This window comes from Bubalus bubalis, chromosome 15 (assembly GCF_019923935.1).
Source record: "Bubalus bubalis isolate 160015118507 breed Murrah chromosome 15, NDDB_SH_1, whole genome shotgun sequence".
Classification (NCBI taxonomy): domain Eukaryota; kingdom Metazoa; phylum Chordata; class Mammalia; order Artiodactyla; family Bovidae; genus Bubalus; species Bubalus bubalis.
The window spans coordinates 19,552,329-19,565,691 of NC_059171.1; the positions used below are offsets into that span (position 1 = coordinate 19,552,329).

A 13,363-nucleotide genomic window follows, 5' to 3' on the forward strand; every position below is an offset into this window, starting at 1 on the left:
CCTGAACCCAGGGAGGACATCCCTTCTCCCTTACACCCTCGAGAGCCGTCTCCCTGACCTGTGGCTTGTAAGCCACTTCCGCCCAAATCACAGGCGTTCTTGATAAGAATTCAGGTTCCCAAGGTTCATTCCAGGTCTTTCAAATTAAAATCTCCAAAGGGGAGCCTGGGAATTTGTGTTTATGAGAAGTTCTCCAGATCGTTTTTATGTTTCTGAAGTTTGAGAACACTGTCCAAAAATTAAACTTGTGCCATAAGCACTAGGGCCGACTAGGAAGAGATGGAGGGTCATCCCGTGCGAGGAGGAGGAGGAGTGGCGGTGCGGAGAGGCGACGGGGGCAGCGCAGTGGAGGCTGCGCAGGAGGCCAGGGGGACACTTGAGAGAAGGTCGCTTCTGGTTCTGGATCACCAGGCACCTTTGCAGAGAGCTGGCCGTTACCCTGCCTGGGCAGTGAAGCAGGGCGGGTGTATTATGCCACATTTAAAGAAAGCAGCAAAAAACCAAGTCAACATCAGTCTTAGGTCCAGTGCTGTGGCCCAGGCTCCCTGGCTTATGTGTGTCCCTCTGTATACATCTAAATAAACAGTCCATTATGAGCATAACCCAGTGCTCCGATGCCACACTGAAACTTGGGGCGTGGGGAGGAAACGTCTTACCTTCACCTTCATTGCCTTGTGTTTAAGAAGAAAGGATATAATACTACCATAAACATTAAATTGTTTAAGAGGAAAAAGTTCCCCATGGAAATCTCAGCCAATGACTAATATGACTCATTCCCGAAGAGTTCCAGGTAACGAGCTCTGTTGTATAACTAAGTTTGGGCTTGGCGGCATCCTGGAAACTGGCACGAGCCTTTGAGAAAGTTTACATGGAGGGTGTTGTGCTGTGGCAGGGACATTAATGAAATGGACTGGAACCCAGAGGTGATTTTTGAAGTTTAACGTGTGAATGTTGGATACTAACGAGTGTCATTCTTCACCCAAATGCAAATGATCCTTAAGCACATAGTTAAAGCTCTTGAAAGGCCCACAATTAATTGCCGTAAATAACTGGGTGAAGAGGACTTAACATACACAGCAGCTCCCCCTCTGGATTTCCAGAGCTGCATAAAATAATAAGGATGCTTCGTAATGTCTTTAACTCCGATTCGGCCTGTTGCCAGGCTGACCACCTGAAGAAGTTTCTTTCCCTTCTGGCCAGAACACCTCCTATAGCCAGAAACACCTCCTAGGGCTAGGTGACATTTCCTGGCCTGAAGATAGTTGACTCCTAGATTTTTGTGGTCATGGGACCAGGGTAGCCCAAGTCCCTTTGGGAAATAAACAAAGGCCTGGGCTTACTGCCTGGCACTTGCTTCCCTCCCTTTACCAAAGTATACCAGTCTGCAATCAGCTCACCTGTGGACTGGATGGGATTGGTTACTTACAGGCCCTGTGCCAAGGCCCTTCTAAGCAATGATTTTTAGATCTTGCTAAAATATTTCCTTAATGTCTAAAGCAAGGTTTGGCTTTGAGCTATAGGTAATCTGATCAGACTGATTTGAGCTAGAAATAGTCAGATTTCTAATTTTAGTTCATTAACATCTAAGAATTAACCCTAGGAGACTGTTGAAGAGGTTAAATTTGTATTCGACACACACAGATTTGTATTAGACACATACAAATGATTAAACAGATTTGTCTTTTTTTTAAGAGACAGTGTAATGCCTTAGGAAAGTCTGTGCATCACATAATATATTTCCCTTTCTTGTGCCTGACCTACAGTAAGTCTGTTGTTTTGTTCCACAGGTGTATTACAACACGGATGATGAACGAGAAGGGTAAGACACTCAGGCTTTTCATTTCAACACCCAAAGTCAGTTCCTGTTGGTACAAATGGGTTTCCAAGCACAGGATAATGGGACAGGGAGTGGGCACGTCCTTTCAGCCCCAGACTCAGAGCTAAAGAAGCCTTGACTCCAAGGATTGTCTGGGAGAAGCCTGGAAGTACCGTTCTCCTTCCAAGTTTCTCCCTTTTTTATTTTTATTTTTGGCCGCACCTCACAGCATGTGGCATCTTCCCTGACCAGGGATCGAACCTGTGGCCCTTGCATTGGAAGCATGGAGTCTTAACCACTGGACTGCCAGAGAAGTCCTCAAGTTTCTCTTTACCCCTCTCTCCTTCCTATGATCTGCCTTTGAAGTGGTACATCTCTTTGATTCCACCCTTTCACTGCTAATCCAGTTACTGAAATCTTCGGCCCCAACACAAGATCGAGTTGAGCTCAAGGCAGGAGCTAAGGAGACAGCCTGTCCTCCTTTCAGTGCTACCTGGACCCCCCTCCCCATCCCCGCACATCCCTCACGCTAGAGGGTAAGCTGCCTGGGCCAGTGGTGAGGCTGGTTTAGATGGGGGCTAGGAAGACTGAGAACCTTGTCACTGTCTTCAGGACTGTAGGGAAGAGAGGGTTTACACAGGGGCATTGAAGGCTCCCAGTGTCTTGGGTATCAAGTCGCTGCATACTGCTTTTCTGTTCATTAACTCATTGTGTAGACTCCTAGAATTTTGGAGGCAAAAAGGAACCTTCAAGGTCGTTTAGCTGATCCTATTCCCAGGCAATACAGCGCACTATACCACAGCCTTGATAGGGGGTCAGCCAACTTCTACTTGAATGTTCCCAGTGATGGGAATATTCTGACTATTCTCATTGTAGGAGATAGCTCATGACGCTATTGGACAATTACAGCTCCAAAAAGTTAGTTTGTTGAACCGATGTTGCCTTCTTTTGACTGATATGCGTTGGCTGTAGTTCTTTCTGGATGAGTCTCAACCTTTCCTCCTCATTCACATGTCATTTTACCTCTCAACATCTTAATTCTTCCGCCAGGGGGTACCACCAGATTTGTTACTGGTCTCCTTAAAATTGGCTCTCAGAAGTACACATGTTCTGAACCACATGAGTTGGAGATTATATTGAGATCATTTCTTTTTGCCACCTGGATGCTGTTTGTCTCTTTAAAGCGATCTAGAACTACATTCAATTTTCATCATGTTACACCACTTACAACTAAAATCTTGGTTTGCACTAATTACATATGTATAACTAAACTCTCTAGATCACTGTTTTTCAAACTGTGGTCAAACCAAGACTTCCCTATTCTTAGGCAATATTTCCTTGTGCAACATTTCAAAATGAAGTCAAGTGGAACAGATAGTCCTGGGTTCTTTTCCAAAGCAGAGCTTGGTAAACTGTAGCCTAAGGGCCAAATTGAGCGCCCCCCACCGCCCCCGCCCCACTGCAGCATGCCACTTCTTTTTGTACTGTCTGCATATTTTCAAATGGTTGAAAAAGTCCAAAAGAAGAATAATATTGCATAACATTTGAAAATTATGAGATTCAAGTGCACACAGTCACATTTAATTGGCACACAGCCACATGAACGCCTCCAAGTCTTGTCTCTGGCTGCCTGGGTGCTTCAATAGCAGAGCTTCAGCAGAGCTCAGTAGAGAAGACGCTGTTATAGTTGCAACAGAGACTGTCTAGCCTGGAAAGCCTAACTGTTTACTTTCCAGCAGAAGTGTGCCACCCTCTGTCCTAAAGGATAGAGAATCTCAAAAGAGCCTAATAATTCCCTAGTTGGTCAGGAGCAGAGCCTCATCCAGGATCTGACCTCCAGATTCTGAGTTCCAAATTTTCTAAATACCTAGTTATATTGTTCTCTTTTTATCTTGGTGAAAGTGAAGTGAAAGTAAAGTTGCTCAGTCGTGTTCGACTCTTTGCGACCCCATGGACTTCCACCATCCACGGGATTTTCCAGGCAAGAATACTGGAGTGGGTTGCCATTTCCTTCTCCAGGAGATCTTCCCGACCCAGGGATTGAACCTGGGTCTCCTGCATTGTAGGCAGACGCTTTACCATCTGAGCTACAGAGGTCGTATATTCCAGCGGCACAAATGAACAGGAACAATTAGCACCAATCACTTCTACTCTGTGGCGTCATGGAAGGAATGATGACTCTGAGCCAGGAAGCCCACGTTCTCCGCCTAGGCTGCTGCTCCCCAGTGGGAAGCCTGGTGCTGGGTCCCTGACCTCTGGACTTTGGTGTTCTCCATTGTAAAAGGAAGATTTTGTAGAAGAGGATCTGTGAGATCTCTCCTGAGGAAACTGAGGATCGGGGGATCTAGTCTCCATCTCCATCTGACCCCTAGTTCCTGGAAGACCCTTCTTGCCTTGATCCTCTGTCCACACTCATCCCCACTGGGATGCCCACGTTCCAGCCTTCTATGAGGTCCCCTCAAGTTTTGCGTTTCTATGGCTCACATACTGCATTCAGGATACAGGGTTTCTTGGTGAATTTGGGCATCCTTAAGTCTGGAAAAACAGTGATTTCCCTCCAAGAACTTGCCATCGCCTGATGCCACATGGGGCACTCAGACCACAATCCTCTCTCAGAATTTCTCTTATTTTTGCTTCTTCTCAAAGGCATGCCACTATCTCCTTTGGGCCCATCTTGTATAATCTCCTCAAAGGCTGGTAGGTGGGTTTAGTCCCTAAGTCGCATCCAACTCTTGCAACCCCAGGGACTGTAGCCCACTAGGCTCCTCTGTCCATGGTCTTCTCTAGGCAAGAATACTAGAGTGGGTTGCCATTTCCTTCTCCAGTGGATCTTCCCCAACCAGGGATCGAACGCATGTCTCCTGCATTGCAGGCAGACTCTTTACCAATGAGCCACCAGGGAAGCCTTAAAGACTGAGTCTTTAGGAAAATAAAAGCCAGAAGAAGACAAATGTAGAGCACAGCAAGTCTGAATTTGGTTCCATCACAGCTCAGAAATTCAGCCCTCCAAAGTGACTTCACTCATCAGCCTCTGAATGACTGGAGCAGAGGGCCATGTCTTTCCTCTCATAGATGCTGCCAGACCAAACCCTGAGCTTGGTTACAGTGTTGCTGAGCAAGAGGCGGTTCTGGGTGGTTATCTTCCACCTAGAACACTTTGGCCAAAATTCAATGCACTTCGGAGATGTTAGAGATTGTTGACCAATCACCAGTGAGTACATTTAATCAACATAATATTAAACCTAAGTATTCATCATGCTGTGTTCATCAGCACAAAATAAAGTTCTTCCAGAATTCTGCCCTATTTCTCTTAAAGGAGCAATTTCCTGGAGGACCAAGCACTTTTTTTTTGATGAGGTTCTCAGGGATGCTAAGCAAACCATGAGCTGTAGGACATGGTGGGCTATGTCTTAACCACATATACACAGGTGATTACAAATACAGGACAGTTTCCCCAGGAGAATATGAAAACATAAACTAAAGCTTTGAGGCCACTTGAATAGGTAAACTTTTTTGAATATAGCCAAAAGAATCAACGCTCTGTTGATACTTTTGTTGTTGTTGTTAATTTACTTTGTTTAACAAGCATTTAAAAAGTAACATAATTTAGAAATATCTCACATTTTGTGAAACTTTTATTCGAATTCTTCACAATTCATGACATCCGTATCTTTCTCATCCTTCAAGTTACTTTTTATGTCATCTCATACTATGTATCAAGGCAGTTCTTCGCTACCTTCAAAGTTGAGATACGGAACTTAGAAATTCTGTCCTAAGTCACAAATATTGACTCTTGTAATATTAGTTACATAAGTGACTGCCGCCACGTTGCCTCTTATTTTTAAATTTTGTTTTTAATTAAACCCTTTTATTTCAAGATAATCATTGATTCACATGCAGCTGTAAGAAACCCACCCCCTTTTCTTTTCTTTCTTTTTTTTTGCCACACTGCACAGCCTGCAGGATCTTAGTCTCCCCAACAGGAATAGAACCCAGGCCCATAGCAGTGAAAGCGTCAAGTCTGAACCACTGAACCACTGGAGAATTCCCAGGACCATCTCCTTTTCAACGGATATATTTTTACTTTTACTGTTAGATATTGCAGTTAAAAAAATCCACCCAGTAATATTCAAATCTGCATCAGATACACAAGGGAGATTTTTAGAAAATATTTAAGAAAATGAAAATCATCTTTACCATCCCTTAGCGTAGCAGATTTTTTATCAGTTTCTTATATTAGTTCCGGTTATTCTTGTATACTAGTTAGCCATTTTGCAAATTGGAAGATTTGAACTAAATACTCATAAAACTGAGCTTTACCTCCTTTTATAAATTTAAAATTTATAAATTTTATATATAAAATATAAAATTTATAAATTTACCTACATTTACCCTTTCTGTTGCTCTTCATTCCTTTATTTCTGTTTTTCTTTGAGATCCTTTTCCATTGTTTTTTTTTAATTGTGTTTTTCTTTATTTATTTTTAATTGGAGAGTAATTGCTTTCCAATATTGTGTTGGTTTCTGCCATAGAGCAACATGAGTCTGCCATAGGTGTACATATGTCCCCTCCCTCTTGAACCTCCCTCCCATCTCCTACCCCATCCCACCCCTCTAGGTTGTCACAAAGTACTGGTTTGAGCTCCCTGATTTATACAGCACATTCCCACTGGCCATCTATTTTATGTATGATAATGTATATGTTTCCATGCTCCTCTCTCAATTCGGCCCACCCTCTCCTTCCCCTCACTGTGTCTGCAAGTCTGGTCTCTATGTTTGCGTCTCCACTGCAGCCCTGCAAATAGCTTCATCAGTACCATCTCTCTAGATTCCATATATATACGACTTTTGTTTTTCTGACTTACTTTACTCTGTATAATAGGCTCTAGGTTCATTCACCTCAATTAGAACCGACTCAAATGCATTCCTTTTTGTGGCTGAATAATATTCCATTGTATATATGTGCCTCAACTTCTTTATCAATTCATCTGTTGATGGAAATCAATCCATGTGATACACCATATTAACAAAGTAAAAGATAAAATCATTTGATAATTTCAGTAGATGCAGAAACAGCTTTTGACAAAATTCAGCATCCATTTATGATAAAAACTCTTTAAAAAATGGGCATAGAAGGAACCTACTTCAACATAATAAAGGCCATATATGATACACCCTTAGCAAACATTATTCTCAATGGTGAAAAGCCGGAAGCATTTCCTCTAAGTTCAGGAACAAGACAAGGTTGCTCACTCTCACCACTGTTATTAACATAGTTTTGGAAGCCCTAGCCACTGCAGTTAAAGCAGAAAAAGAAATAAAAGGAATCTGGATTGGAAAAAAAGAAGTAAAACTATCACTGTTTACAGATGACATGATACTATACATAGAAAACCCTAAAGATACTATCAGAGAATTACCAGAGCTAAATTGGTGAATTTAATAAAGTCACAGAATACCAAATTAAAATACAAAAGTCACTTGCATTCCTGTACACTAACAATGAAAAATCAGAAAGAGAAATTAAGGAATCAGTCCCATTACCATTGCAACAAAAAGAATAAAATACTTAAGAATAAACCTACCTACGAATACCAAAGAGCTTTTCCATTATTTATTTGGCTACACGGCCTGGGAGAGCTTAGTTCCCTCACCACCAATCAAACTGGGGCCCCCTGAATTGGAAGTGCAGTTTCTTAACCAACTGGACCACCAGGAAATTCCCTCACCATCTTTTTAATTTTTAATTTTATTTACTTTTAAACTTTTTATTTTATATTGGGGTATAGCAGAGTAACAATGTTGTAATAGTTTCAGGTGGACAGCAAACGGATTCAGCCATACATACTCTCCCCAAACCTTCCCTCCCATTCAAGCTGTCACATAATATTTTACACGCTGCTGTATTAAAATGGATAATCAACAAGACCTACTGTATAGCACATGGCACTCTGCCCCACCATTTTTCAAAAACTGAAATATAGTTGGTTTACAATATTGAGTTAGTTTCTGATATTTGGCAAAGTGATTCAGTTATACATGGGCTCCTTTTCCTGTTGCCAGAAGAATTCTGTTTAACTGTTCTTTCATTGTGGAACTTTTGGCAAAGAATTCTTTCATATTTGTTTATTTGTTGTAAGCATTTTTATTCGGTCATCATTTTTCTAGCGTATTTTTGTTTTATTGTCTTTGTCTTGTGCAGCTTAAGAATCTGACAAAGACCTAGGAAGGAATACTGCAGTGTCTGGCTCACTTCTCCTGCTTCTCTTCTCTCTGGAAGTTTTCCCATTAGTCCTGAATACCTTTGCACCCCTAAACACCAATTTCTGTTTCTCTAACACCATGAGATTGCCCAAAGCTGTGCAGGCTTCTTTGCCCTTACGTATGTGCGTCTGCTGGGATCGCCATCCTCTGCTCCCAGTTGGGAAATGGCAGATGCTTCAGGGAAAAGCAGCTCAGTGCCTATCAGCCCACCTCGCTGCATTTTTCTCCTCTGGGATCTTAGCTGTCAGGTTCTGGCTGACTCAACAGTAGTCTCCAATACCTTCAATAAGATTAAACATTAACGTGTATATATACATGCACACACGCACGGGTACTTACGTTGTTCTTGGCTGGAACATTGCTTGGTTTGCCACAACTGCAACATCTTAGCCACAAACAGAAATATCTGTATTTCCTCTTAAAATGATCCTTCTCGGGCCTACTGACCTAATTATTTACTGCTTTCAATTGTAAGCTCTTAACTACCATAATTGTTACTAAATATATGTGGGGTTTGTTTGATTTTTGACTTTGGTTTCTTTTTACTGTGTCAGATGAATTCTACCAAGACCCTGAACTAGCATTGATTAAAGTCATTTGGAAAGGATAGATTCTTCCCCAAAGAGCGATTTGTTGTTGCAAATAAATTGAGATTCTACTCCATTATGTGAGAGCCTTTGTGAGGACTTGAACATAAGAGGACCTCCACTTTTCTGAGGCTAATAAAGGGTTGTGGTGGTGTTAGTCTCTCAGTTGTGTCCCACTCTTCGTGATCCCATGGACTGTAACCCACCAGGCTCCTCTGTCCATGGAATTCTCCAGACAAGAATTCTGGGGTGGGTTGCCATTCCCTTCTCCTGGGGATCTTCCCGACCCAGGGATTGAACCTGGGTCTCCCACATTGCGGGCAGATTCTTTACCATCTGAGCCACCAGGGAAACCAACAAAGGGTAGGGACATTCATTTATTTAGGGCGGATGTGGTCGCCAGCCTACACGAGTCATAAGCAGAGCTGTGAACTAGACAAACCATGCCGCCATGGTGCCGGCAGCTCCATTCTGGGTTTTATTCTGACACCTCCTCACTAGGTACTGATGTCTAGTGTGACCTGGCCTGACAGGTAGGGCTCAAAATTGCCAAGTACGTCCAGAGACGCAGCCTCCAGACCCAGGCACCTTCCCAGTTTTTTTCCTGATGAAACAGCTATCCTTTGTTAATACCTCAGGGACTTGCTGTCCCTGAAATTGACCCCATAAAACAATGGCTTCATACGTTGCTGGGTCTGGAGTCCCTCCACACGTTAACCTAACACATTGTGCCCAGAAGGTGTGGGTTGAAGGAAGAAGATTGGTGTCAGAGAAAGCACCCTCTCCTTGTTCTCATCCTTTTGTGGTGCAATCTACTGTAATTGAACAGGACATCAGGAGACCCGAAATCTGTGCTCTTCCCATCTATCAACTGGGCAGTCATTTCTGCCCTTCTTTTCTCACCTTGCCTTGAAAAGAGATGAAACCACTGAATTTAGACCACACAAGCTATTGACTCCCACTGGGTTTATAGATTTGGAAGTGTGAAAAAGCATCTCTGAACTCCTAAGAGAAATGTGGTTTATCCAAGATGTTATTCTAATGACAAAGTTTGTCATGGCTCAGAGTGGGGTGCTGTCAAAAGTCAACAGAACTGGAAAAATATAAATAAATCTTCCTTGGTGAGAAAAAGAAAATCACTAGTTAAGGAACCCTGACACAGCATGAGTGGTGATAGTTCAGGCTGTTTACCCAGTATTAACCTCCTGGTCACCGACTGCCAAGTCAATGAATTTTTAATCTTCTGCTCCCAAGGTCATGGTCAGTCCAGATTCAACACATGACAGAATAATATGACCCACTTTTATGATTTTAAAGAAAAGTGAGGGGAAGATAGAGGGAACAGGGCCCTAAAAACTCATTACCACCTTCAACTGGGACTTGACCTTGAGTTTTTCCTCTAGCTCTTTCCATGGTTCGATTACCATGGGATGAAACAGAATGCTGACTCTTAATATCATTTCTCATACTCTCACTCATCGTCATCTCAGTTTTATTGGGTACTTTATCATGAGGTTGTCCCTCAGAGCTGGGTTCTCTTAACAGCCTGATTCCCTGTTAGCTGCATTGCCCAGCATAAGACACGACAGCGGTGCCTTAGTTTGGTCATCCCTGAATAGGGATAAGATTAGTTCTCGCCCTGCTGGCTCACAGAGCGTTTAAGAGACTTAAGTTACCAAGGAGATGAAAAGTGCTTTATAAAAAGTGGTCTTCTTAAGGGCTGGTAAACATACATTTGGACCATCTAGAGCAGCAATCCCCATCCTTTTTGGCCCCCGGGACTGGTTTTATGGAAGATGATTTTCTGTGCACCTTGGAGGAGGGGGATTGGTTTTAGGATGGTTCAAGTGCATTATACCTATTGTGTACTTTGTTTCTATTATTTTATCGGCTCCACATCAGATCATCAGGTATTAGATTCCGGAGTTTGGGGACCCCTGATCTAGAGTGTGATCTAGTTGACTTCCCTGGTAGCTCAGTTGGTAAAGAATCCGCCTGCAATGCAAGAGACCCCAGTTTGATTCCTGGACTGGGAAGATCCCCTGAAGAAGGTATAGGCTACCCACTCCAGTATTCCTGCCTGGAGAATTCCATGGACAGAGGAGCCTGGCGGGCTACATGGGATTGCAACGAGTCAGACACGACTGAATGACTTTCACCGTCACAGATCTAGACTGTGAGATGGTCAATTAAAGGCTTGTTGGTTTAATAATTTAAACCATTAGAATTAATAGAAATGCTGTTTGGACAGTTTTATCCCATGTGCTCTTTCTACCACTGGATCCCACCATTAGCTCCACTTTAGAATTGAGGAAATAAAAGCTTCTTAATGCCAGTGATGCCAGTAGAGGTTTGGTTTTGAAACAGAGTTTTATATTATTAATGTCTTGGAAGCTTGGGATTGATACAATGTCAGTCTCCAATGCAGGAAGTTTTTCCAACTTTGGCCCTTAATTTGGACCAGAGAGGTAGTTTGGACTATTTGCCATATGATGGTAAATGGGAACTTTGAGCTTTTTCAAATCGTCTGCCTTCTGTACTCTTTCCCCGTATCTCTCTTCCTCAGATCTCTCCCTCGTTCATTTTCATGATCATCATGATGCATCTCTAATAACACTTCAGTTGTTCTTACAATGTATCAGGCAACTTTGTGAGTGCTTCACGTATGTTGAATTCATTTACTTCTCTCAACAGTCTCCTTTTAAAGACAAGCAGGCTGAGTCTCAGGGCAGTTGAAGGACTTGTCCATGTTTTCATAGCTAGTAGATTGCAAAGCACGGGGTTATTATTTTTTTAATTTTTATTGAAATATGGTTGATTTATTGTGTTGTGTTAGTTTCAAGTGTCCAGCAAAGTGATTCAGTTATATATATAATTTTTTAGAATCTTTTCCATTATAGGTTATTACGAGATATTGAGTAGAGTTCCCTGTGCTATACAGTAGGTCCTTGTTGGTTATGTATTTTAGATTTTAATCCCAAACTCCTAATTTATGGCCCCCCACTTTCCCCTTTGGTGGCCATAAGCTTGTTTTCTTTGTCTGTGAGTCTGCAAAGCAGGGGTTTAAACCACGGTGCTCTGTACCCAGAGTTCATGTCTTAACAATACCGCTGAGCTGCCTATTTATCATTGCTTCATGTGCCTGGGTCCAGGAATCCCCAGAGAGATGAAAGTTTTCTGAAAACCTGCACCCACTCTATTGAGGGCTTTACGGACAGTAAGACGCCATGCAGGACCGTTTGCTCGGTGTCTTGGTCAGTTTGGGTTGCTGTAACAAGATACCATAAACTAGGTGGCTCAGACAGCACAGCGTGCGTCTCACAGTTTGAGAGGCTGGAAGTCTCTAGAAGGAGAGACTGGAAGAGATCAGAATGCCAGTGTGGCTGCCATCTGGTGAGGACCCTCTTCTGGCCTGCAGACCACCATCCTCTTGCTGTGTCCTCACATGGCAGAGAGAGGGCATCTGCTCCTTAAAAGATGCTCCCATCATGGGGGGCTCCACCCACAGGGTCTAATTGCCTCTGAATGCCCCCACCTCTGAATACCCTTCTCCTGGGGGCTTGGGTTTCAGCCTCTGAGTCTGAGGGGACACACGTGCCGGCTGCGACTCTCAGCAGCGACGACTACTGTTCTTCTGGGTTCCTTTCTCCTGACAGCTCTCCCTTCCTTAGAAAGCCCGCAACGGACAGGGACTCTGGGGGGAAATGTAGAACTACCAGAACTTGCTGACTGGGGACCTGTGGGCCCTCAGGAAGAGGGGCTGAAACCCTCTCCTGGAGGAAGGGAGGGCTGGATCTAGGAATCCTCCAGCACTGCAGTCTCCTCTGTCGAAAGTGATGGAGCCGTGGAACAGCAGGATCTGAGGGCAACCTCATAACTGAGACCCACCGAGGCAGGCCTGGGGCCTTCCCAGGTGGCGCCAGAGGTAAAGAGCCTGCCTGCCAATGCAGGAGACATAAGAGATGTGGGTTCGATCCCTGGGCTGGGAAGATCCCCTGGAGGAAGACATGGCAACGCACTCCAGTATTCTTGCCTGGAGAATCCCACGGACAGGGGAGCCTGGCGGGGTCGCAAAGAGTCGGACACGACTGAATCGACTTAGTACGCACGCACGAGGGAGGCCTGTGCCCTTTCCAGACAGAGGTCATGCTGTGTCCTCGGGGCTGGCGAGAGGGTGCAGGACACCCAGATGCTAGCTAGATGGGAGGGGCTGGGTAACTTGGAGGCCATACAGACACAGGGTTCACATCGCCTCCCTAGCCCTAGACATTTGAGCAGGAAGGGGGTGAAGTGCAGGACAGAATGGGTGAAACCCACCGGTCTCCCCTGGCGGATCCGTATTTAGGACAGGGAGAATGTCTCGGGGCCACGTAGTAAAGATATTGGGGTGTGTGTTCTGCCCCACACGCCCACTCGGGACCTGCGACCCGAAGGCGGGAGGTTGGTGCATGGATCCAGTTGTGACGAGGGATGGTATACACAGTGGGAAAGGGTTTTTGTTGGCACCCCGCATACTTTAATGAATGAACACTTTCTCATCTTTTCTAGCAGCAGTGTCCTTGTGAAACGGATGTTCAGGCCCATGGAAGAGGAGTTCGGTCCAGCACCCTCTAAGCAAATGAAAGAAGAAGGGATGAAGCGAGGTACAGCTCCCCCTGGGGCCCTGCCCTCCTTGGCCTCGCTCTCATGAGGAAGAG

The 13,363-nt window shown here is 44.0% G+C and overlaps 1 protein-coding gene across 6 annotated transcripts in view; it reads left to right on the forward strand.

Moving 5' to 3' along the window:
• The window catches only part of GRHL2 (grainyhead like transcription factor 2), a 172,633-nt gene that overhangs the window by 142,277 nt on the left and 16,993 nt on the right, over positions 1–13,363 (forward strand). For 4 of the 6 annotated variants that reach the window (XM_044928575.2, XM_025264781.3, XM_025264785.3 and 1 more), the window contains exons 12-13: positions 1,788–1,819; positions 13,215–13,309. In XM_044928575.2, coding sequence (XP_044784510.2) covers positions 1,788–1,819; positions 13,215–13,309 — 127 coding nt within the window. Of the gene's footprint in view, positions 1–1,787; positions 1,820–5,772; positions 6,149–13,214; positions 13,310–13,363 lie in introns of those variants that run through there. The other 2 variants (XM_044928576.2, XM_025264783.3) reach the window with 2 other exon arrangements.